At 41.6% G+C, this 23,181-nt stretch overlaps 2 protein-coding genes across 2 annotated transcripts; one reads left to right on the top strand and one right to left on the bottom strand.

The window, feature by feature from the left end:
- Positions 1–334: 334 nt before the first annotated feature.
- On the top strand, positions 335–9,913 carry tnni3k (TNNI3 interacting kinase). The gene is made up of 25 exons (XM_028403446.1): positions 335–422; positions 626–734; positions 832–917; positions 1,102–1,199; positions 1,417–1,527; positions 1,602–1,700; positions 1,788–1,926; positions 2,094–2,238; positions 2,318–2,422; positions 2,504–2,598; positions 2,691–2,840; positions 2,911–2,994; positions 3,080–3,136; positions 3,503–3,595; positions 3,671–3,728; positions 3,814–4,008; positions 4,594–4,698; positions 4,788–4,840; positions 5,417–5,469; positions 5,901–6,033; positions 6,404–6,513; positions 7,512–7,571; positions 7,687–7,856; positions 8,951–9,030; positions 9,145–9,913. Exons 1-25 carry the CDS (start codon positions 383–385, stop codon positions 9,222–9,224), a joined length of 2,508 nt encoding a protein of 835 aa, XP_028259247.1. The 5' UTR covers positions 335–382; the 3' UTR covers positions 9,225–9,913.
- A 383-nt stretch (positions 9,914–10,296) lies between these two features.
- On the bottom strand, positions 10,297–20,669 carry erich3 (glutamate-rich 3). The gene is made up of 14 exons (XM_028404091.1): positions 20,481–20,669; positions 19,149–19,242; positions 18,839–18,964; positions 18,663–18,734; positions 18,368–18,496; positions 16,660–16,806; positions 16,312–16,533; positions 15,969–16,149; positions 15,694–15,880; positions 15,245–15,477; positions 14,999–15,145; positions 14,432–14,788; positions 13,594–13,728; positions 10,297–13,511 (listed from the first exon to the last, which is right to left on the bottom strand). Exons 1-14 carry the CDS (start codon positions 20,498–20,500, stop codon positions 10,297–10,299), a joined length of 5,265 nt encoding a protein of 1,754 aa, XP_028259892.1. The 5' UTR covers positions 20,501–20,669.
- Between the last annotated feature and the right edge of the window lie 2,512 nt (positions 20,670–23,181).

A 23,181-nucleotide genomic window follows, 5' to 3' on the forward strand; every position in this document is an offset into this window, starting at 1 on the left:
TGCTGCATTGCAGTCATTTCTTTGAAAGGTGTTAATTTCCCACTTGACATTCATGACCCAGAAATGTTCAAGGACCACAAAAGGAGTCCATTATTTGGCAAAACTATTCATTGTAGTATTATTAATCAATAATTTTATACACACAGTGCTGTATCAGTGCAGGACTTTGATTGCCTGCTTTGTTTTATAATGTGTGTATATACACACATGGAGGAGAGAGATCAGTTGTCATAGTTGTTAGGCATTCCACTCAGAGTGTTTATTTTTAGCTCACAGCTATGATCCCCCTTTATCTGGATGTGTGCAATTGTGGCACAGAGTGTGAGATCGTTTTCCTGTCTTCACCAAACTACACAGCGCACATAAAAAAAGGACACCTTCAATGGGAAATTACAAATCAAGACCATCTCAGACATGTACAGGTAATGGGTCAGTGTGTGTTTGTATCAAAGGAGAAATGGGTTTGTACTAACAGACACTGACAAGCTGCATAAGCTTTGAGTAAGAAATAACACTAACAGTTATATTATACAAGAATTTAGACTCAGGCTAGTCTAAGTTTTCATGTATCTATTATGTATTTATTCAGTATATTGAACATTTCTTTTGGTCATGTGTTGTGAAGATGAGTGGAACAAGAAGGTGTGTGAGTCGTACTCTGTGATTTTGGAGAAGTTGGAGGATGACTTTCAGCTTAAAGACAGTGAGCTGGTGGATCTGCAACTTGCTTTCAGGTGACATTTTATTTTTCATGAACTGCTCCTCTGGTTTTCATTCTGGTAGATTTTTTTGTTTTCTCACTAGCAGGTGATGTTTATTTCTGTGGTGCAGCTCTGATGAGGCGTTTCAGAAGGTGAACGTTAGCTACAGGACGGAGAAGGGGCTGTCACTCCTGCATCTCTGCTGTGTGTGTGGAGGTATGCATGACTACTAGAGTCTATTAATAACTCCACAGCAAAGCGTGACAGTGGAGGGAAGGATTACTGCTAGGACTGACTGACATTATTGTCTGTCGATGACCTTCCAGTAATAACCTGCAGGTTATTGCTACACTTTCTCATTCAAACTATTTGATCTGTACATGATCACATTTGTGTTCAGGAAACAAGGCCCACATTCGCACCTTGATGCTCAAAGGTCTGCGTCCTTCCAGACTGAGCAGGAATGGATTCACTGCGCTTCACCTGGCTGTTTACAAGGTAAATAGAATGAAATAACACAGACTGAAGATGTGTTTGTAGGTTACATTTGTGTCCTTGTCCCGCTGATGCATCTAAAGCTTTCTAATGTTTTACCACATGGTGGAGTGCAAGTACACACAAAGCCTGTCTGGTCAGCTGCATGTTAAAGCTGTTTATGATATGGCAGCAGAGTCACCCATTATCTGTGGTTTTATTCACGTTTTGTCTGTGATAGGATAATGCTGAGCTGGTGACAGCCCTCCTACACGGAGGCTCAGATGTGCAGCAGGTGGGATATGGTGCCCTGACGGCCCTGCATGTTGCCACGCTGGCTGGCCATCACGAGGTGAGTTCAAGCCATCAGCAGCTGTATATCATCAATGATTTTTTCACTGATATTTTTCTCATTTTCTCCACCAGGCTGCAGATATACTCCTGCAGCATGGAGCTTATGTCAATGTTCAGGATGCTGTGTTTTTTACCCCGCTGCACATTGCTTCCTACAACGGCCACGAACAGGTACATTTCTCATAGTGAAGATAAAGAGTTGAAAACTCTTCTCACCTGATCTCATTTGTGTGTCTCTCCTCCCTCTGTGCCCTGCAGGTGGCAAAGCTGCTGCTGAAGTATGGGGCAGATGTGAATGCGAGTGGTGAGGTGGGTGACCGGCCTCTGCACCTCGCTGCAGCCAAAGGTTTTCTAGGCATCATCAAACTGCTGATGGGTGAGGGGAGCAAAGCGAATGGTGAGTGCTTTCCTGCCTTTAACTGAGATTCTCTGTGAATTAAACCAAGGCACACGTTAATATGCGCTTTACTCAACCTGGTTAATAAACTGCATTTAAACTAATTCAGAAGCTAAAGGATAATAAATATCCTAAATAAACAGGAACTTCTACACTGCTTTCACCAGTTAATGCCCAAGACAACGAAGACCATGTCCCCCTCCACCTCTGTGCCCGGCTTGGTCACCATGAGATTGTGCGATTCCTTCTCCAGGGCAACTTTGATGTCCAGCCTCACTCTGTCAACATCTACGGGGACACACCATTACACTTGTATGTGGTTTAGTGTATCAGACATCCTTTATAATTTTTGGGAAAGGACATGAAGTGTTGCAAATGTTATTTTCATCAGGGCCTGCTATAATGGCAAATATGCAGCAGTGAAGGAACTAATACAGTTTTCTGGGACAGAAAGTCTTTCAAAGGAGAATATATTCAGTGAAACAGCACTTCACAGGTATTGTCTAGCACACTGCAGACACATGCTGCTAGTGACTGTTGCTCTGAAGTGATAATGAATTCATATCTTATGTCACAGTACATGCACTTATGGTAAAGACCTGGAGATGGTGAAATTCCTACTAAGCCAGAACGCCATGAGCATCAACTATCAGGGCAGAGATGGACACACAGGTGACTTCGCATGCTTTAAAACTTACACATCACTTCTGTTGACTTACACATCAAAATAATTCTGGTCTGTGGCTGTGTGTGTGTGTGTTTAGCTCTACACAGTGCCTGTTTCCATGGCCACATCCGCCTGGTGCAGTTTCTGCTGGACAATGGAGCAGACATGAACCTGGTCGCCTGCGACCCCAGCAGATCCAGTGGAGAGAAAGACGAGCAGACGTGTCTGATGTGGGCCTATGAAAAAGGTGTTTGTGCATATTTCTCTTAGGAAACATAAAATGAAAGATGCAACCATTCTCCAATTGTGTGTTTTAGGGCATGATGCTATTGTCACCTTACTCAAACACTACAAGCGCCCAGATGACTCTCCCTGTAATGAGTACTCCCAGCCAGGAGGGGGTGAGTCACCACCCTCAAAATGATTACCAGGATTAGAATCCTACTTAATCTCCTAATAACATGTCTGAATGTGTATCTCTTCCAGATGGGTCCTACGTTTCTGTGCCGTCTCCTCTTGGAAAGATCAAAAGCATGACTAAAGGTAGTGAGGTGGAGCAAAGCACTGAAGATTCTCACATCACTGTCAGCTGTCATGACAGCACACACCGTGTCTGTTGTCATGGAAAGAGGTTTAGTTGCTAATGATAACACATGGCTACTGTCTCTTCCTGTGAACTATTGAGATACATTTGATGACACAGTTTAAAAGAAGAAAATAATGAAGCCAAATGTTTTTTAAGGACAGTGTGTCAGCTGATAAGCATCTATCCTCATATAGCATCAGATATGATCATGAGGTATCACCATCTAAACCTAAAAAGGTCCAAATCTAACTTAAAAAAGTAACATGTTGACTTCCTGTTCATTCTCTGATTTAGGGTAATGATACATTACATATTCTTTTCAGAGAAAGTAGAAGTTCTGGCGCTCAGGGCCAGCCTTCCTTCTCATTTCCACCTTCAGCTGTCTGAGCTGGAGTTTAATGAAATTATTGGATCAGGTAAGTCTTTTACTGTTAGCTGTTCCTTCCCACTAAAGTGGCAGGATGCTCATACTGTATGTGTTCCATGCACAGGCTCCTTTGGAAGAGTCTACCGAGGCAAATACAGAAACAAGATAGTGGCCATAAAACGGTATTTACTCATCAGCCATTTCATGCCCTGCCCCGTCTTTTTGGAGAAGACTGATCAATCCTTCACTCTTCACCCTCCTCTGTAGCTATCGAGCTAACACATACTGCTCAAAGTCAGATGTGGACATGTTCTGCAGAGAGGTTTCCATCCTCTGCCGCCTCAATCATCCCTGTATCATCCAGTTTGTGGGAGCGTGTCTAAATGACCCCAGTCAGTTTGCCATCGTTACCCAGTACGTCTCTGGGGGCTCTCTGTTCTCATTGCTGCATGAGCAGAAGAGGTGAGAAAACTAACATCACACACATTCACAAACAGTCATATTTTTGTAATTTCAGAGGACATTACATAAGTTCAAATGAATTTCCTGGAGATTTACTGCAGCCCTAATCATAACTGCTAGTTTAAAGGACTCCAGGTGGACTCTAAAAACAAATCACATAGCTGTGTTACTGTGTTGGATTTCATCTTTGTTGGTTTCTATTAAGATGAATAAATGAAGCAAAACTAAACTAAAAAAAAGCTTAAACAATTGGGCAGATGTGGTACACAGAGGTATCCCGGTGTGTAAGTGCTGATGAATGAGATATAACAGAGAGGTCAAACTACTCTAAGTAGTTGCTTAGTGCCATAGAAGCACATGTTTGCACAGCACAGCAGACTGTTTCAGGTCTCATTATCCTCCTTAGAATCTCTCCCCCTCAGCCGAGATCACCATTGATCCAGATGAAGTGTTCCGCTAACTGCGTGGCCAGGTGTTGTCTTTATAGACTGTCCTATTGATCTGTGTAAAGTGCTGTGTGTGATTGGCAGGGGCTATTGATCCAGCACTAAGTGGTTGCTGCTTTAATGATGTGTCAATGGACAGGCTTATCGACCTGCAGTCCAAGCTCATCATTGCCATCGACGTGGCCAAGGGCATGGAGTACCTGCACAACCTCACCCAGCCTATCATCCACAGGGACCTCAACAGGTAGGTGCCACAGTAATAACACACATGGTGGGATGGCATTGGTGGTCTGAAATAACTGTCATCACAAATAATACACGTCTTCCTTCCAGCCACAATATTCTGCTTTATGAGGATGGACATGCAGTGGTGGCTGATTTTGGAGGTAATTCTATCTATCTATCTATCTATCTATCTATCTATCTATCTATCTATCTATCTATCTATCTATCTATCTATCTATCTATCTATCTATCTATCTATCTATCTATCTATCTATCTATCTATCTATCTATCTATCTATCTATCTATCTATCTATCTATCATATCAGTCTTTCAGTCTTTCATTAGCCTGCCTTACAGATGTGATTACATTTATTCTGTGCAGCATAAAATCAGTCCAAAACATGCTCTCATCTGGTCTCCTGTCTAGCAGTTTAACATCCCACTTAAACATCCCCTTCAACTGGCTGGATGTACTTTCTAAGAGTACAGAAGACCCACAGGTGGTCTGTGATATAAAGAACCCTCCTAAATTAAGATTATAGAGTCATATACCAGGATGATAAATGAGCCATTCTCCCTATGAATAGCCAGTATATGATTGGTAATTGAAGGCAAAAGTTCCATGTGGGTTTTCCTGTGTTAAATAGATAGTAAAGAGAACATTGTCATACTTTCTCATGTCTTTAACATTGTGAGATGATAAATCTTTGACCTTTAAATGTCCTCCCTTGTGCAGAGTCCAGATTTCTGCAGTCTGTGGAAGAGGATAACATGACCAAGCAGCCAGGGGTCAGTGCCGTCTGCACCTCACAGCATCAGTGAAAGAATAAGTCCCTGTGTTTAAAAACAGTCAGTGTATGCTGTTATTTTGTAGAGTTCAAACCAGATGAGCTTCTTCTGGCACCTGCCATCAATTACCCGCCAGCTAAGAAAGAAAACTGCCTTCATGCAGATTTTGTCTGAATGTGCTGACTCAGTATACACGCAGTGCTCAGCCTGCAGTTTTGGTGTTAAGTGTGTTACATCTCCTGGGAGCTGCCTGTTGTGATGAACTACTTGCCCTTGCTGGGACGCAGTGTTTATGTCAGTAATTGGGCCTCATTTTGTGTGTCTGTGTGTCCAGTGGCCTGGCTCACATGCTTTTATAAAACTCAATTTTACACACACACGCACACAAAAACTCTTTCCGCACTTAAATGTGTTTGTGTGTTTTTGTGCAGAACCTGCGCTGGATGGCTCCTGAGGTTTTTACCCAGTGTACTCGTTACTCAGTGAAGGCCGACATGTTCAGCTACGCCCTCTGTCTGTGGGAGCTGCTCACTGGAGAAATTCCCTTCGCTCACCTGAAACCTGGTCATTTTTCACTATTAGTCTTATGTTCTAGAAAAAAGAGAAACATTTTCGATGTTTAATAATGGCCAATATGTCTTTTTTTAATCATTGCTATTAGCCAAAAGATGTAAGTAGCATAAATGACATGAAAAGGGGAAGCAGTAGTCAATATTTAGCACAAGTTACTTGGCATGATGATGTGTTCTCTGCTACATGTGCTGCATACAGTGCTGAAAGTGTCGTAAACAGCAGGGTTAGGGCCCGCTCTGATGGGCAAACTCTGTTTCTAGCATCTTTTCTGCTGTGTTCTGTACAAAAAGCTTTTATAAGAGGCTGAAGGGCAGCATCAAACTATTTTACATCTAAATTTAAGATGTTCTTTCGTCCTCAGCTGCTGCAGCAGCAGACATGGCTTACCATCATATCCGGCCTCCCATTGGCTACTCAATCCCCAAACCCATCTCTGCACTGCTGATGAGAGGATGGAATTCTTCTCCAGAGGTAAACATAATTTTATTTGATTTGATTACCAAACATTCACTGAAATAATAACACAATGTTGTTCCTATCCACTTATATTGAAGTGCATTGTAACTATCGTCTCATCCACATCATTAGGACATAGTGACGCTCTGAGTGGTAAGTGATGCTGAGTCAGCTGCTCCTTCAGTGCACATGCAGCAGTAATGATTGAGAGGTTGATTCCCAGATGATAGCTTATTGCATTGCTGTTCATATTCAGCAGCATGTGAGACCTGGATGATCCTCCCTCTGTGCTGAGATGATGACAATTAACCAGGGAGTTCTTTTCTTGGCCTCATTAAGATAATATTATCACAAGGCAGTTACCAGTTACCGACCAATCAGCTGCTCCTGCTTCCCTCAGCGGCTGCCTCTTCCCAGTACAACTTCCCCTTTGTTTCAATAGGAGCCACTGTAAGCGGACACAGGATCTCTCCTGGTACCTCCCCTGTACAGTACACTAGCTCTCATGAGGCTACAAAACTAGCATGCTGCACTGTGTATTGAAAAATTATTGTAGCAAATTTTACATCACTGCTTTCACGTCTGAGAGTTTAACACAAACCTTTGTGCACACCTGTGATTTCAACTTGTAAATTGGTCTCAATAAACTCCAAAAACATTTTTTTTAATTTTTTGATAATACAATACAGTACAAAAAATGAACCCCATGAGTAAAAATTAGGAGAAACATTTTCTCCGTTATTACTGTCCTGTCTTAACTGGGGAATTATTATCACACAGACTGACTGTGGCTTCTGTCTGACGTGATGTATAATTGAACGGCTGTGGGGTGGCAGTGTTTGTTCTTTTACAGTGAGGGAGGAGATCTAAGGACTGCTTTTTAAAGCACAGCTCACCTTTGCTTTTTATGTGGGTGAGCTGAAATAAGAAGAATGTACAAAAGAATACACCTGTGTATCTGTTTTAAAGGAGAAAAAATCTTATTGTTATTATTATTAGTATTATTGTTGCAGGACAGACCTGAATTCTCTGAAGTGGTTTCCAGCCTGGAGGAATGCCTGTGCAATGTCGAGGTATATGTTCACATGCTGTCTGCTTCAACAGAACTGTGTCTGACATGCTTGATGTAATACTGAGCTGTATTTCTTCCACTTCTTCTTTCTTACACACTTCCACTGTGTCTCACAGCTGATGTCTCCAGCCTCCAGTAACAGCAGTGGCTCCCTGTCACCCTCCTCCTCCTCCGACTGTCTGCTTGGGCGAGGAGGGCCTGGCAGGAGCCATGTGGCTGCCCTGCGCTCTCGTTTTGAGCTTGAGTATGCCCTCAACACTCGGGCCTACGCCTACTGGACTCAGAGGTAAGGGAGCTCAAGCCTCTCCTTAGACGGGTGAAGGTCGAGAGGGTGAAAATAATTTACTGCACAATGGTCACTTTAGTTCACCGGTCCTTAAAGACAAAGGTTGAGGTCTTAATTGGCTCAGGTTTTGCTGATATATTTTGGGAACATTGCCGCTGGTCACTTATTTGTCTGTGATTGGCAGCCAATTAAACAGCAGCTGCAGCTTCTGTTTTAGGCCAGAAATTACAGCCAGTAGGAGAGCTCTGTTTTCCCAGGGAGATCATTATAGTAGTAATTACTCCTTTGTATCTAGAAACAATTAAAATGGTTTCTTGCCAACTCTACTTGGTATATTTAGATAAATTTAAAAGCAGCTGTCATTTTATTTATATTAAAATGTATTTTTTAAGCTATATAAGTATAACAATATGCATTTCTGGATAAATGGCTTCTAACCATAAATACAAAGGTTTTTTTGGCTTAAAACTTCTCTCACCGGAATTCTTGTATCTGTCTGCAGAGACACATGCTGTAAATACTTGACACAAGTGTCAGTAACATGTAGACCAGTTACAGTGTTGGGTGGTGTTGTGTGGACACCAAACAGGAAACAAAGGAAAGGAAATGCAATAAAACATGCATGGCATTCTGGCTGAGAGGGAAGGCCGCTATCAGACGCCTGGCTTTAAATCTCTGTGCTGTGTGTTGGTGTCAAAGTGTATGTGTTTGGATACAGTATTAACTTCCATTGTCTTTATCTGTTTTTACCAAAAAAGTTCACATTTTTACTACAGTTTCATAGCTCCTAAATATAATGCACTAGATGATTGATTCCTTATAAATAGATGTGACTGATAGGTACTGAAGTGATGTTCCTTGACGTGCAGTGTTTGTCTGTGGTCAACATGTCATCAATTTTGTATACAGTACACCTGAAAGGGAAAGCAGCCTGCGATTGGGTCAGCCATCACATATTGAATTTCCCCCGCTTGTATGTGGCTCCATCTCATCTGTCCTACTCCATGTAAACAGAGCAGTATATGTTCCTGGACAAGTGTTGTTTTGCAGGGGATTCATGAATGGGGGCTGAAGTCATTCATTTTCATTTTCAGTGAGCGGCGTCGAGCGTCTGGAGGCCTTTCACTGGAGGAGATAAGACGGAACATGCAGTTCTCTCCTATTGATCGAAACGGTTTGTCACACACAAGATCCCTTAAAGGTTCCTAGTCCACCTGCAGTGGAAAAGGTCTGATACTTACAAAGGAAGCTGAGCATGTGAGAGTCACTGTTCTTGTCTCTTTTTTAGGCTACGTGTCTGATCCCATGAGCACCATGAGATTCTGCTCTTCCTACAGCAGCAGTGGCAGTTTTGAGGACAGCAACTGAACCTCATGACCTCATGACCTCATGAATCCAGACATTCAGTGTATTTTATGAATCCTCTTTAGGTAGAACCCAAAAGATTGTATCTGTAAGTCTATCCTAATATCTTTGGTCGTCAAATCTAATTATTGTATTGATTGTTAATCATATACCTTTAATCCCAATAGTTCATGTATAACATTTTTTATTATAAACAACATGCAAACATGTATTTTTTAGTGTTCTTTTATATCTCATAGGCACTTTGTGTGATAATGTTTTACACTGTTTGCTGTGTATGTATGTAAAATATGTGTGTGAATTTCCACTTTTAAGAAAGAAAAAGCAGAAAGTCACTTTCTGTACTCACTGTTTTTATTTTTTAACTTTTCAATGCCGATCACGCACGCTTTCCGTCAGCAACACTCAAGCAGAACAGAGGCAGTCTCACAAACTTAAAGTATATGTACAAATAAATGCAACGTATGTGTTTCTTAAATAGAGGTAGTGTTAGCAGCAATAATTATAATATCAGTGCCTAGATTACACATTTTACCACTGTTAGCTATGCTAATTGTTAGACAAATGATGGAGAAAGAGCTCAGTACTGTTACCAAATAGTTACATCAAAGTGCAGATCTCTGACTACTCAAAGCTACTTCCAGTCCCCAGTCTGTGGAAATGCAAAGAGTACCAGGGACAAACTGTGGGAGTCCAACAACTATGAATTATTCAATCATTTGTGAGGGGAAGGGTATCTGTTTACAGGTAATAGGTGATAGCAGCTGCACTTGATACCTCTTTGTTGCCAACAATAGCAAGAGATGGTCTATTGTAAACATGTAACGCAGCAGTCAAAACTCATTATGCAGCTTCTTTCATTACTGAAGGATGAAAACTATTAAAGAAGACATTGTAATGTAAACACACACCACCAGACACATGAGGTTCTTCTGTCAAACATTTTGTAGTTTCTACAAATGTAGTTTCTACAAATGCTCTGTATTTGTGTAGTCATCTGATTGTCTATGCAAGGGTTTTACTTTTGACATATATCTTTGTAAAATAAAAAACGTTTCTTTACCTGACTCTGATTCTAATGTCCGCTCTCAGTCCTCGCAGCTGACTGTGAAGGATATGAACTGCGACCAAACAACGTCTCGTCCACTGAGAACGTGCTCAGCCGGTCTTTGCTGAGAGTGTGTTTGATGTCTTGGATCAGCTGCACATCTCTTCTGTCTGATGCTTTGCTTTGGATCTCTCCACTGTGGGACTCCTGGCTTCCCTCGTCAGACTTGGATGTTGTAAAATCAGTTACTTCTGTAACGTTTTTGCTTTGTTCATCAGTTTGTTCTCTGGTTTCATCAGCGTCTTTCAGTCTGTCTGGACTCCTGGACATGTGAGGTTCCTCTGTGTTAAATGGAAACAGAGGGTCTTCTGTGTTTGGATGGTTTGTATTCACGTCTGGAACATTATCGGCATGTTTTTCATCTGTTTGCTTCTCAGATACACTCTCGGGTGCTGAATGATCAGTCCCTGATGCACTTTCCATTTCAGGTTTAGAAACCCCATTGTCCTCACTGATCCCTTGTGTTGGTTCATGCTGATTTTTGTCTTCTTCAAGAGACCTGCTTCCATTTGCAGAATCATTTTGTTCAGTGTCTGTTGTTGGTATTAAAGCTTTCACCTCAGTCTCCTCCTCCTCCTCTTCTTGCAGTGTATCTTTGGCAGGATTGTTCTCACGCGGTTCATCTTCAGCCTGAGTGCTGTAAAGTTCTGACTCCACCATTTTGTGTGCATTTTCCTCATCTTCAGACTTCCTCACCATCTTCAGTGGGCTCTCTGATCTCGTTTGCAACTCTATAGATTGTGTTTCTTCTCTAACAGAGCTGGAAACGTGAGAATCTGAAATCTCCTCCCTCAGATCTTCCAAGGGTTCGATAAAAGTCTCAAAAAACTTAGAAGACTGGTGCACGTTCACCCAGTTCATGACCAGGTCTGTGTTGTCTTCACTTGCTAAGGGCGCTGGCGTTTGGTTGTTACCTACGACAGCCTGTTCTGCATTATCAGCCTCTTTGCTTTGTGCCTGAGGTTTAAGCAGCACACTGGCTCCTTCCTCTGAGGCCTTGCTCGCCTCCTCAGTGTCTGCTCCATTTTCTCCATCAGCAGCAGACAGGTCAGCACCAAGCATGGTTTCAGTGTGTGGGTGTTTGTCAGTCTTGTCTTCATCTAACCTGTTCGCTGCATCATCTAAATCAGCAGCAAGTGGTGCTGAAGTTTGTTCCTGGTCCTCAGAAGAAGCAAAATTCTGAATGTTACTGTTGTTTTCAATCGACTCTGACTCTCTGTTTTCTGTATCAAAGTCAGCCTTGTTATCATTTTCATATTTTTCTGTTTCCTCGCTGTCTTTCCTGTCATCTAATTTAGGCTCCTCTTTTATCTCTGTACCAGACGTCTCAGGCTGTGAGTCATTTTTAATTGATCCTTCATGCCTTTCATCACTGTCATCCTCCTCCTTGGCATCACTTTTTGTCACATCAGTATTTGGTTCTGGATCAACCTTGTCACCCTGATGTTTTTCAGCACTTTCTCCAGTTAATTCCTCAGCAGACTCCTGTGTTTGTCTTTCTTCGTCATTATTCTCAGCTGGTTTCAGATCATTTGTGTCTTCAGCTGGAGCCTCTCCCTCGTTGTCAGGAGGTTGGCTCTCAGCACCAGAAATCTCCCCATTTTCAGCATCAATTTCTGCTTTTTCACTGGTCACTTTTTCTGTCTCTTTCTCCTTTTCGGTCTCTATCATGTTGTTTAGTGTCTCTTCAGTTCCGTCTGCTGCTGCTTCACTGCCACCTACATCGTCTGCCTCAGCAATAGAAGAGCCTTTCAAATTCTCTTTATCCACTTCAGCACTTTTGTCTGTTTCTTCTGTATGCTCAGACATTTCCTCTCCTTCAGTAACATCTCTTTGCTCTTCACTTTCCTCATCATTTTTAATCTCTGTAACTTCGCTTAGCTCGGCTCCGGTCTCCTCTTTCTCCGACGTTTCTGCTTCATCGTCTTTTTCCTCCACAGCTGGGGTTGCCTCACTTCTTTCTTCACCTTCTTTAACTTCAGATTCTTTATCTTCATTTTTAATCTCCACATGTTCACTGTTCTCGTCTTTCTCTGCTGGTTTATCATTGTTCTCTTCATTACTGTCCTCAGTCAAGTTTTCAGCTTCTTTTTCTTCTGCTACCTTTCCTTCAGTGTTTGTGTCAGCCTCCTCCTCTGTAGTGTTTTCCTTTTCATCTCTGCCTTCCTCTACTTTACTTTCATCGTTGTGCTCTACCTCTGTTTTATCTATTTCATCATTTCTTCCTTCCTCAGTTTTTTCATCTTCAGCCATTTTATCTGGATTCATATGCGTCCGTTTCTCTCCCTCCTCCTCCTCAGGTTTCTGCTTCTCTGTTTCATCTGCTTCCTCTGATTTCTCTGTCCTCTCTTCTCCCAGCTCACACTGTTCTAGTTGACTATCATCTTTACTTGCTTCTGCTTGTTCTGCATCTTCTTTAATGCCATCTTTACTGCTTTCATCCCTTGTGATTTCCTCACTTGTATCTGCTGTTTTTTCCACTGTGGTGTCTCCGCTCCCCTCTGGCGAGGTGCTTGAATCCTCTGCTGTGTTTCCTGTTTCTGATGCTGCAGGACTCTCCTTGCTGTCTGCCTCCTGTCTCTCCTCTGTGTCAGTTACAGGTGCCTCTTCACAACTGAGGGCCTCTCGCTCCTCTGAGGACTCCGCTTTTATCTCCATTGTCTCACATGCTGCCAGCTCCTCTGCCTCTGCATTATCTGGCACTGCTGGCTCATCAGTCTTTTTATTCAGCTCTGATATAGATGACTCATCCTCCTCTCCGGTTTTTGCCCCTTGCCCTGTCTCGTCGGGCTGAATGTCAGTCTCCACTGCAGATTTCTCCTCCTCTGCTTCATATCTCTCTGCAGCCTCAGCATCAGTGGATTTAGGTTCTTCAAGCAGATCTGCACTCATGTCATCTTGTGCCACATTTTCTTCATTTACAGAATGCTGCACTTCCCCCATCACCTCTGATGTGGTGTTTTCTTCTGCAGCCTTTGTAGCCGGCTCAACTTCATTGACCTCATCTTTGGTACTCTCATTGTTTTCATGTGGCTCAGTTTCTTCCTTCTGTTCTTTTGCTTTAAGCAGCTCTTCCTGTTCCTGTGCCACTTCACATTCACCAGTAACACTTTCCTCACATGTAGGCTCTTCAGCAGGTGTCTGTTCTTGTTCTGTGACTGTAAGAACTGTCTCTCTAACATCTGCAAATATAAATTAGATGAAAATGAGTGTTGTCTTGTGCAGCTTACTAATTAATTTTAAAAAGAATTGAAGCTTTGTTACCTTTGTCGTCCTGTTTGGGACTTTTATCAGCAGACTCCTCCTCCTCTTCTGTGCTGGTGTCACTCAGTTCAGGCTCAGAGCTGCACTGGGACTCCTTCAGTATAGCTTCTGCCAGCTTCTCCTGCACAGATTTAGCTTGGGAGATAAACAAAGACACGGCACATGCAGTTACAAAGGTTTACTTTACAGTAAGTAAATGATGGACTCACTCACAGTGGCAAATTTTGAAATGCAAGGCCAGGGAACAGAGTCAATAAAGAAACAAACAGCCACACACAAGTTTTCTTTTAATTTTTTCCAAACATAATTAAGCAACACAACATGCAAAATGAACATGCACAAAAAACAAGCAAAAAACAGAGTGATTGTGGAAATCCATTTCATAAGTTGAACATCTACTGACAGTAAGAAAAGGATCGAACCTGCTTTTCATATGGAAAGAGGTTTGTTTGGTACAATAGATACATTAATATATTTTTGAGATATATATATACGTATAATATATATTTAAAATGTAAAAGGAAATGTCAAGAGATACATAACAAATTCACATATTGCTTTATCTAAAACATGTGAAGTGTAATAAAAGCAGATCAGAATGGATACACACCACACAAAAAAATAGACACACACATAAGTCATTTTTCCACCATTAAAACTTGAGAATCTTACTATAGCCAATTATAGCAATTTTTGAGTTGTTGACAGGGTTGTGTTAAACACACCTGGTTCATGAGTTGGTCCTGACTGCAGTCCTGGTTGCGATAATAGTGGAAAAACCTCAATTTTTTTCATTCAGGTGAATTTTCCTCAGCTCCATCTGTCGGTTCATACTCACCCCTCTCCTTTTCCTTGCTCCCCTCTAATGCTTTCTCAGTGTCTTTGCCTCCTGAGGTGTCCTCACTGTGTCTGTTCTCGTTCCCTGATGGGAGGCTGGTGTCAGAAATCTCTATCTCTGTGCTGTCACCGGCACTGTCCTGCATATCTGAATCTTTGGTCATGGCAGAGTTGCCCTCTGTGGCTGCAGCAGCTTCTTCGAGCTTTGGTTCATCTTTTTCATCTGGTGGGGAGACGGTTTCCTCTTGGTCCACATCTTTAGGTTGCTCTGTTTTCTCATCCTCTTTTTCGACTTCAGCATCAGCCTCTTCCTGATCGCTGCCTGAGGAGCTGGAGCCTGAACGAGACCTTATGTCTTCTGTGCACAAACAGATGCAGCAATTTTAAAGTCATTTTTCAAGCCTGCAATTTATGCATGAATAGTAATGAGTAGGAATTCTTCTCAAAGTAGGAAGATACATCATAAACATTTCTAAAGGTGGTTTGCTGGTTTATACTAAACACTCATTAAGTTCTTACTGTTCCTTAATTCACTTCAAATGAACACACTTTAGTTGGATTCACCCACCATCCTTCTCCACGTCTTCAGTTTCAGAGGCATCTTTCTCATTAACCTCCTTTTCAGGTTCAGTGGTTGGAGATGTTGATTTCCTTTGCTTTGCCTCTGCACCTTCAGCAGGGCCCTCGTCGTCTGCTTCAAAGTCTTCTTCATAATCTTAAGAGGACACACAGAGAGAATCATTTGGTACAAACGGTATGGAAACAATCAGTGAATCCTTTCCAGTATGCACTAGGATGTTTCCAAGTGTTATACCATCTCTGACTTTATCTTCCTCGGGTGCTGGTTCTGCTTTGACATGAATCTCCATGCCTTGTGGCTGGCTGGTTTCACACTCTGAGTGGGAGGCTGCGTCCTCCCCTGTCCTCTCTGTCTCCATCTCAGGTGCATCTTTTGGGCTGGTGACTGATTCCCGTCTTACCCCATCCTCTTTGACCCTCTTTGGTGGAGGAGTGGGCTTTTTGTCCAGTCCCATTGCAATGATGCACCTAAAGAATAACAAAATAGTATTTAATATTGGTGTTGATTCATTTTATACCATCGTGTAGGTGTGCAAATTGCATTGCATTGCATTTTATATTTTACATAGTTTGACAACATAAATAAAATACAGGTGGTATCAGTCTTCTCATTAACTCTTCTATGTGAACTGAGGTGTCATCTCTATTGTAAGCAATTTGTTCAGGATTACAGCACACTCTTACTTGTAGCAGGGAGAGGCCCCCTCTACACTGGAGAAGCCAAAATGTCCGTGCCTGCCTCCAAGTCGGGAGCCTTTCCTGTGTTTGAACTCACAGCAGGAGCTCAGCCGCTCAACCTGCAGCCCATTCAGGAAGAAGGTCAAGCTGAAGGGGAATCCTCTGTGTCGCCTTGAAATAAACTGGAATGTCTCTGAGGGAGGGATTCAGCATGTACATGAGAGACAAAAAAGCCAACCTAAAGTCAATCCATGGTTTTTACACATAGTGTATGCACTGACCTCCTTCATGGAGCTTTCCTTTGTACACACACAGGTTTTCTCCTCCACAGTGCTGCTGAAACACTTTAACCTCATCATGCAGATCAGTCAGGTCGTGGGACAGATGCACAGTTTTGCCCAAGTACACCATGTTAACACGCACTCTGCTCTGGTGAACAGAGCTCCGCAACATCGGAAGGTCCTGAATGAAAAAAAGCAAGCTGTCATAGATCTGTCAGTTTAAAATACTGTGATTTTTTTTTGATGATGTCAATTTGGATTTGTTGTTCCTAATTAATCCCAAGAGTGTTGTTGCTAACATGTTTGCTGTGGAAAGTTTTGTTGCCAAGGAAAACTTAAAGACCTCATTGACATCAGCTCCACTGGTGGCGGTGGTAGGGCGCAGTCTGCGGCCTCGGATGGTGCTGCTGGGAGAAACCTTTACCCCCCTCTCTCTCCTCTTTTTGGCCGGAGGCACTGGGGTGACAAAGTTGTTGATGACTGGCAGGCAGTAAGGTGAGATGCCATGAGAGGCTTCCACTGGAGTCAAACGTCTCCGAAACTCCTTGTCCATCTGACAGAAAAATTAATGTTTTGTTTTGTTTACGATGTAAAGTAATGTAAAGTCTGTACACTCATTGTACTCCCACACCATATCTCTATAAGGACATTTCCAAACAATCAAGCCAATATTAAGAATAAATGCAATGTTACACACTGTATTCTCGTGGGAGGAATCCAGTGGTCTGTTTGGAGAGCTGTGTCTGGCTGAAGCCGTGGTGCTGTTACTGTGGATTGGTTTCAGACGCACCGGCCTCTGCATCTTTCCTGGAGCCGTGTTGGGTCGAGACGAGCCCGGCTATGGAGCACAAAAACATGCACACAGTTGGCTTTCAGCTCATTAAAAACACAATTATTTGTATCACTATGGTGTGATTTCATATCAGAGTGAAATACCAGTGGCAAAATAATAGCATAAATGCAGCTGTGTTCCTCACTGAAAGAAACACTTACTCACTATGTTTCTGTTTTCTAATTAGAGGCTTGGTTCTGTTAAATACAACCTATTAACTATTATACTTTTCTTTGGTCCAAGGAGAATGCGAAACACATTTGAAGCACACATTTATTGAATGGTGACATTTTGTAATGATTTTTATTCAAGCATACCCTGGATGCTTGCTTACAATTAAATGTGAGGCCTATTATTTATCATTCGTCATAATTAATATAATTTTAAAAAATAATTTATCACTTTACCAATATTTTGCTAATTTTTTGTTCAAAAAGTGTATTCATGGTCTTCACCTTTTACCCAATAAATTCCCACAGTTGTAGCTCAAACAAGACACGACCTGCTGAAGCGTGTACAGTTTGTAGACTTAGGAAGAGATTTTACAGCGTGAGCACATTGATCAAGGGCAGGATTACTGTCTCTGTTTATTCTGGCATCAAGTTCCTTGACTTTTTATGTTGCAAAGATAACACTACTTCTTCACTACTTCAATCAGAACACTTCACACTGAGCAAACAGCTGCTGAAGCAGCTCTTCAAACTGAAGTGTCAGTGTCAGTGCAAACATGGCAGCTATCAGCATGCACAGATAATCATTTACATTACAGACAGACGTTCATCACCTGAAGGAACCCCTCAGACATCACTCACCTGTGCAGTGTATGTGGCTGCAGGTTAAACAGTTCAACAAATGTATGCTCCTGTTGTTACAAGGTTATATCAATTCCATGCAGCAGAGTTGCAGGGGGTTTCCCCACCTTAACCCACCTTTCTGTAATCACATCACAAAGTTTCTGCTCTACTTCAGGGTGAATTTGATAAAATGTGGGTAAATCCAAATTATCCAGTGTGTCACTGACCTGAAATTGTGGGCTGCAATTAAATAACAAGTGCAAGATGAAAAAGTTGAAACATCTATATGGTAACCAACGCAAATTTAACAGTGAGTGTGGTTCAGTCCAAAGATACTGAGCCCGTTTCGCAGCAATCAGTGTACACTATAGTCAGTTCAGCACATATCCCTCTCTAATGTTGTTTTTAGAATTCTTTAGTAAAAAGAATAATATAAATATGTCACTTAGTGAGATGTAGATGTTTCAAATTTTCTAGTTTACAGTCTTACTGTTGCTAGCTTTGGCTTTATATTTACTGTCATTCTTATAAAAAGCAAAATACGTGTATTTTACAGATTTTTTTTTAGTAAGTATCTGACAGTGTGTTTTTAGTCTATTAACAGTCATCATTTTATAGATTAGGGCTTGAAATGAATTAAATACTGTTTTGATTTTGTACACATACACAAATTAGCCCACAGAGACTTGATGGAACTGAAGCTGCACCTGCATCCCTTCCAGGTTAAACATACAGTATTACATGATGAGACAGGATGTGTTTTTGTTACTCACAGACTCTGAGGATTCAGAGTGCTCCCCCTCTGGCCCAGAATGCTGCTTCCGGATGCCCCTGGCCCCTGTGGGTGGACGTGGAGACAGGATGCGGATAATGTCTTCCTCATACCTTTTAGAGCGCTCCACCTTCCAAACAACACAATTTATTATTATGCTGTATGTGGCTACACTGTATATGCCATGAACTTAGACCCAAATTGTGACATGATTCAAAATTCTGTTTCATATAATTTATAATCAATTACTTTACAAAATAAGACAGCAAAGCAGTGTTTATATGTAAATTTTGTACCTTGATCTTATGCACTCTTTCCCTCCTTGCAAACTCCTCTAGTTTTCTTTTGATCTCTATTTGGTGGAGGCGCTGTATGGGAGGGCCACAGGACAAATTAGCATAATTTATTATGCAAAGAGAATCTCAGATTAGCTGCCTGTGTTTTTCTCTTGTTAACACTGTGTTGCTCCTACCTCCATCTCCAGCACCTTGTGAAAAATGGCCTGAGCCAGACATTCTCGAACACGCCTCTGGTGGGCTCTCTGGATTAGCTTGTGTCTGTACTCCTTGTCTGGAACAATGCGCCCACTCCTGGTGATCTGATGATAATAATATCAACCAGGTTCAATTGAGATTTCTACTAATTTTTCCTCTCTTAATCATCCACACCCACCATGTGCAATTTCTGTGTAACTAACTACAGACTCAGTTTTTCAATACAACAAAACCTAATGACATCATGGCCTCAATGGCAGCATCATCATCCTCATCCTTTTGACCTACCAGCCCTGCCCTCTGCAGGTGTCTCCTGATCCGTGTGTTGCTAAAGTATCCAGCAAGATGTTTGTCTGTGAGGCTGTTGTAGGCTGTAAGAAGTCTGCAGAAATAAAAACAGAAGAAAAATCCCAAACTGATTTAATCCAAGATGTGTAGAACATCTAAACTTTGTCTTGATTACAGCTACCAGAAAAGCAGGAATCCTAATCAAATGGTTTACTGGGGCACAGCACTGTTTGTGTGTGTGTGTTTGTTACCAGCTGTCTTCTTGTCCTCATTAACGACACAACAGCCCGTCCACAGAGAAGCCCGTCTGAAAGCAGCTTGTTTTTCCACCACAGATTTGATTTCCAGCAGCATTTGTGTACAACACAACAGGATCTTACAACTACAGAGTCTGTTACAGGTGTCTGATTACACGCTGGAATTAGAGGAGATGGCACACTTAACCCTGGCTGCCTCCTCTTTGTGCACCTGGCTCGTTGTTCACCTTTGGCTGCAGATTTCTAACTGGACCACAAGCATTTAAGTTTAAACTGTCACTTGTCATTTTAGACATGACTTTCTCTGACCCAGTTTGACCGAACACATGGCACAGAAGCATAACGTGCTGCCATGCCATGAAGTGTCAGATATTTTCCGGTATTGTATTGATAGTTATGTTAATGAGCCTCTGTGTACACTGTATGTTCACAAAGATCATAATTCTACAATACAACTATAATTTATTATAAGTGACCTGAAGCAGAAATAAATATGGGTAACCTTGAAAAACAACATTAAAAGTATGAAAACCACAATGTGTATGTGTTACTTCAGCATAGATGTAGCCTATAAAGTGGCAGAAAAAGTTTGAAATATGCAAAATATGTACTGATGTGCTGTTGTTGTTTACATCCCTATGTGTCCCGATTCATTAGCGTAAAAAAATAGCATTTTTCCACATATTGAGTCACCTAAAGTAAGTCATTAAGCTTCAGAGGGCAACACTGGTACATACTGAGAGCTCACATGTCAGTAAAACAACAGCGTTGCGAAGTAGTTTTTGTTTTTAAGTTTGTTTCTCTCTGGGGTGCTGAGTACTGCATGCTAGCCTAACATTAGCATTAGCATCGAGTCAATTAGTGTTCTCTTGTAATTAAGCCTCTGTGGTGATTATATAGTGCTGGACATTTTACTCCCACTGTTAAGTTAATTTAAAGGAATTGAAAAAAAAATAATAAAAGAGTGAAGGTTTAGAGATACAGAGGAGAAAAGTGTATATATACGGACTGGACTATAGTTTAGTTGAAACCCTGCAGCTCCACTCCTCAATATAAAACATTAAATTGCTCCTACCCCGGGTTGAGGTGACTCATGGTTCTCAGCTCGCTCTCTCTTCAAAATCCACCCGAGTATTTCAGGAGTGGAGGGACGTGGACTCTGCTCGGTGCCCGCTGGAAGACGTTACTGTGAAGTCAAATTAGACTGAGGAGTTGTTAAAAAAGTGTGTCGGTGAATTTTGAGCGGAGCCGGACAGAAGCTGCTCCTCACCCACAGCGGAACTGATGACAAGCACCGGTTGCCATGGGGAACCACGTCACCAGGCTGCCAACCAGGCTGGTTTCCACTTACAGAGAGAGTCCCATTGACATCCACACCAGGACACACACACACAATCTCTTTTAACTGTGTTGAAATATAATGTAAAACAGAAGCTCTTATGCAAGGTATGGCTGAGTGCCTCAAAATTACACTTAAGTATAATACTTGAAGTGTGAAGGGCTATGAAGCCACTAATGAGAAGAATTTAGTTAAGTTTCATCCTGTGGTGAATATGACTCCCTCACTCTTTGCTGACAAAAATAAAAATTAAGTTAAAAAGAAAGCTACAAAGTTGTAGACTGCAAATATTTTACTTGAAACTAAATATACTGCATCGGATTAGTTTATATTGAATAGAGTATATTTTAACACTACTTACAGTCCTTGTGATACTGTAAGAAAACAAGCAAAGCTCAAGCTGCTCTGTAGATAATATAATATAATATAATATAATATAATATAATATAATATAATATAATATAATATAATATAATATAATATAATGGATGCTATTTTTTTAACTTACTTTGCTTTTACTGATAGATGTAATAATATTAACTCTTTGCAATGTCGCTCACGACTGATTTCAGGGATGATAACAATGTGTGAGCTGTGGTACCAACCTGCACAGTCAGTCCCAGTCTAGACTGCAGGTCCTCTGTGGCCCTCTAGTGGAAATGTGGAAAATGACCGAGAGACATAAATAAGAAAGTGTTTGCAAAACACAGCCATTTTTACATGGTCTGTAAAAACAGCTAACACATGTCTCTAAATGATGAGTGAAATATTCACCTTCAGTGGTCATTGCTCTTTGCTGTGTATCATCCAGCCCCTCATTGTTTTGATACTGTGTATGAATGTCAGACACAGACTTCCAATTGTGTGACTAAGCTCATAATCATAATCACTTCAAGCAGTTTGTCAGTGCCAGTATTGTCCAGTAAGGGGAGCCGTGTTGCTTTCTCTGGTTATCTTACAAAGCTTAGCGGTTCTTTCACTTGCAAACACATAGGAAGGGAAGGATTGCTCTGGTGTTGTTCTGCTAGCCTGTTCAAATGTCTAACAGGAGTTAATCGGTGATGTTTCTGATCATTGTATGCCTGTGACAATGAGCACAAACTTTATACTCATAGATCAGTGGTCAGAATATGGACAACTGGGAGAGTAAAAAAGGTTCTTTATGAAAGAATTTTCCTTTTAAAACTCTATTTTATTTGATATATATTTATACCCTGCTTTTACACAGGACCTGCCTCATAACCTAAAAACAAACATAAATAAAAATAACAGGTAATGAAGGAGGGATAAGAGAGAGAGAAAGTAGAAAAAGGAAAAACTCTTTTCCCCTATGAAAGATTGTTTGTATAGCTATAACCAGACATTTAGTAGTTTTTGTGTCGAGAACCCTTGAAAGTTTCACTTCAATACTTGTTTACAAAAAGTCTTTGGAGGAGTGTTGTCAGAGCTGTTATTCTTGTAAAGGGAAATTAAGGGCAAAGTACAAAACAAAAACAATGTACTAAAGGTGAATTAGTGCTTTCATTAACAATCTTTCCACGTCCAGTTGTGCACTGCTGCAGGTCTCTGTCACACCAAGCGGTGGACTTGGACTCAGACCATGAGTCTTGTAGGTGAGACAGAGGAAACAGAGAGATCTCTGCTTAAACAGTCTCTACCTGGAGAACCTGAGATAGCTATGCCTCCACTGCCTTCAGTAAACACTGTAATCAAGGCAGACATTTCACCAGCACTAAATACCTAATGCACAACGCAGGTTTTAAAATAACAATTAGTGTAGAAATGGAAGAGGGGGTGATTATAAATTCCATTCAGGAAAGGGTCTTGGCTGTAAGCTGGGAGGTGGCAGGGAGATCTCAGGGAGTCATGCGGCTCAGAGATGGGGGGGTGGCAGTTTTTGCAATCAACGTTAAATAGAGCAGTTTTGTACGTGTGTGATTGTCAAGTGGGCCATTACTGGTTGATAAGAGCACTTTTTCCTTATGTGGCTCTGATTGGGCTGAACATGCTGCTCCCTCTCGCATGCTGTCCCGATGCAATCAGGCCCTTCTTTCACTGCACTGCCATTTTCACTGCTGTGATTTCCACCCAATCCCCCTTTGCCCCCACCCAACTCCAACCCCCACCACCACCTCCCACCCACCTTCACCCATGCCTCCCCCCTCCTCTCCAGCATCCCACCTCCCCCTTCAGATTCAATGAGTACCCATTTACAGCAAGGAGAAAAGGTCACGCCAAAGTCGTTGTGTCAATTGTAAACCACCCCAATTCGGACTGATTTCAATGAAATAAATGAGCAGTTGCAGCCTTCAACGAAAGCAAAGGTTCACGTGGAAGCAGCAAATTAGGAGATTTTTTTCTGAGACTAGAAGGACCAGAACGCTGCTCTCTTCCCTGTTACCGCAGCACCCTAAATGAAACTTTTGAAAGGTCATAA

This window comes from Parambassis ranga, chromosome 4 (assembly GCF_900634625.1).
Source record: "Parambassis ranga chromosome 4, fParRan2.1, whole genome shotgun sequence".
NCBI lineage: Eukaryota > Metazoa > Chordata > Actinopteri > Ambassidae > Parambassis > Parambassis ranga.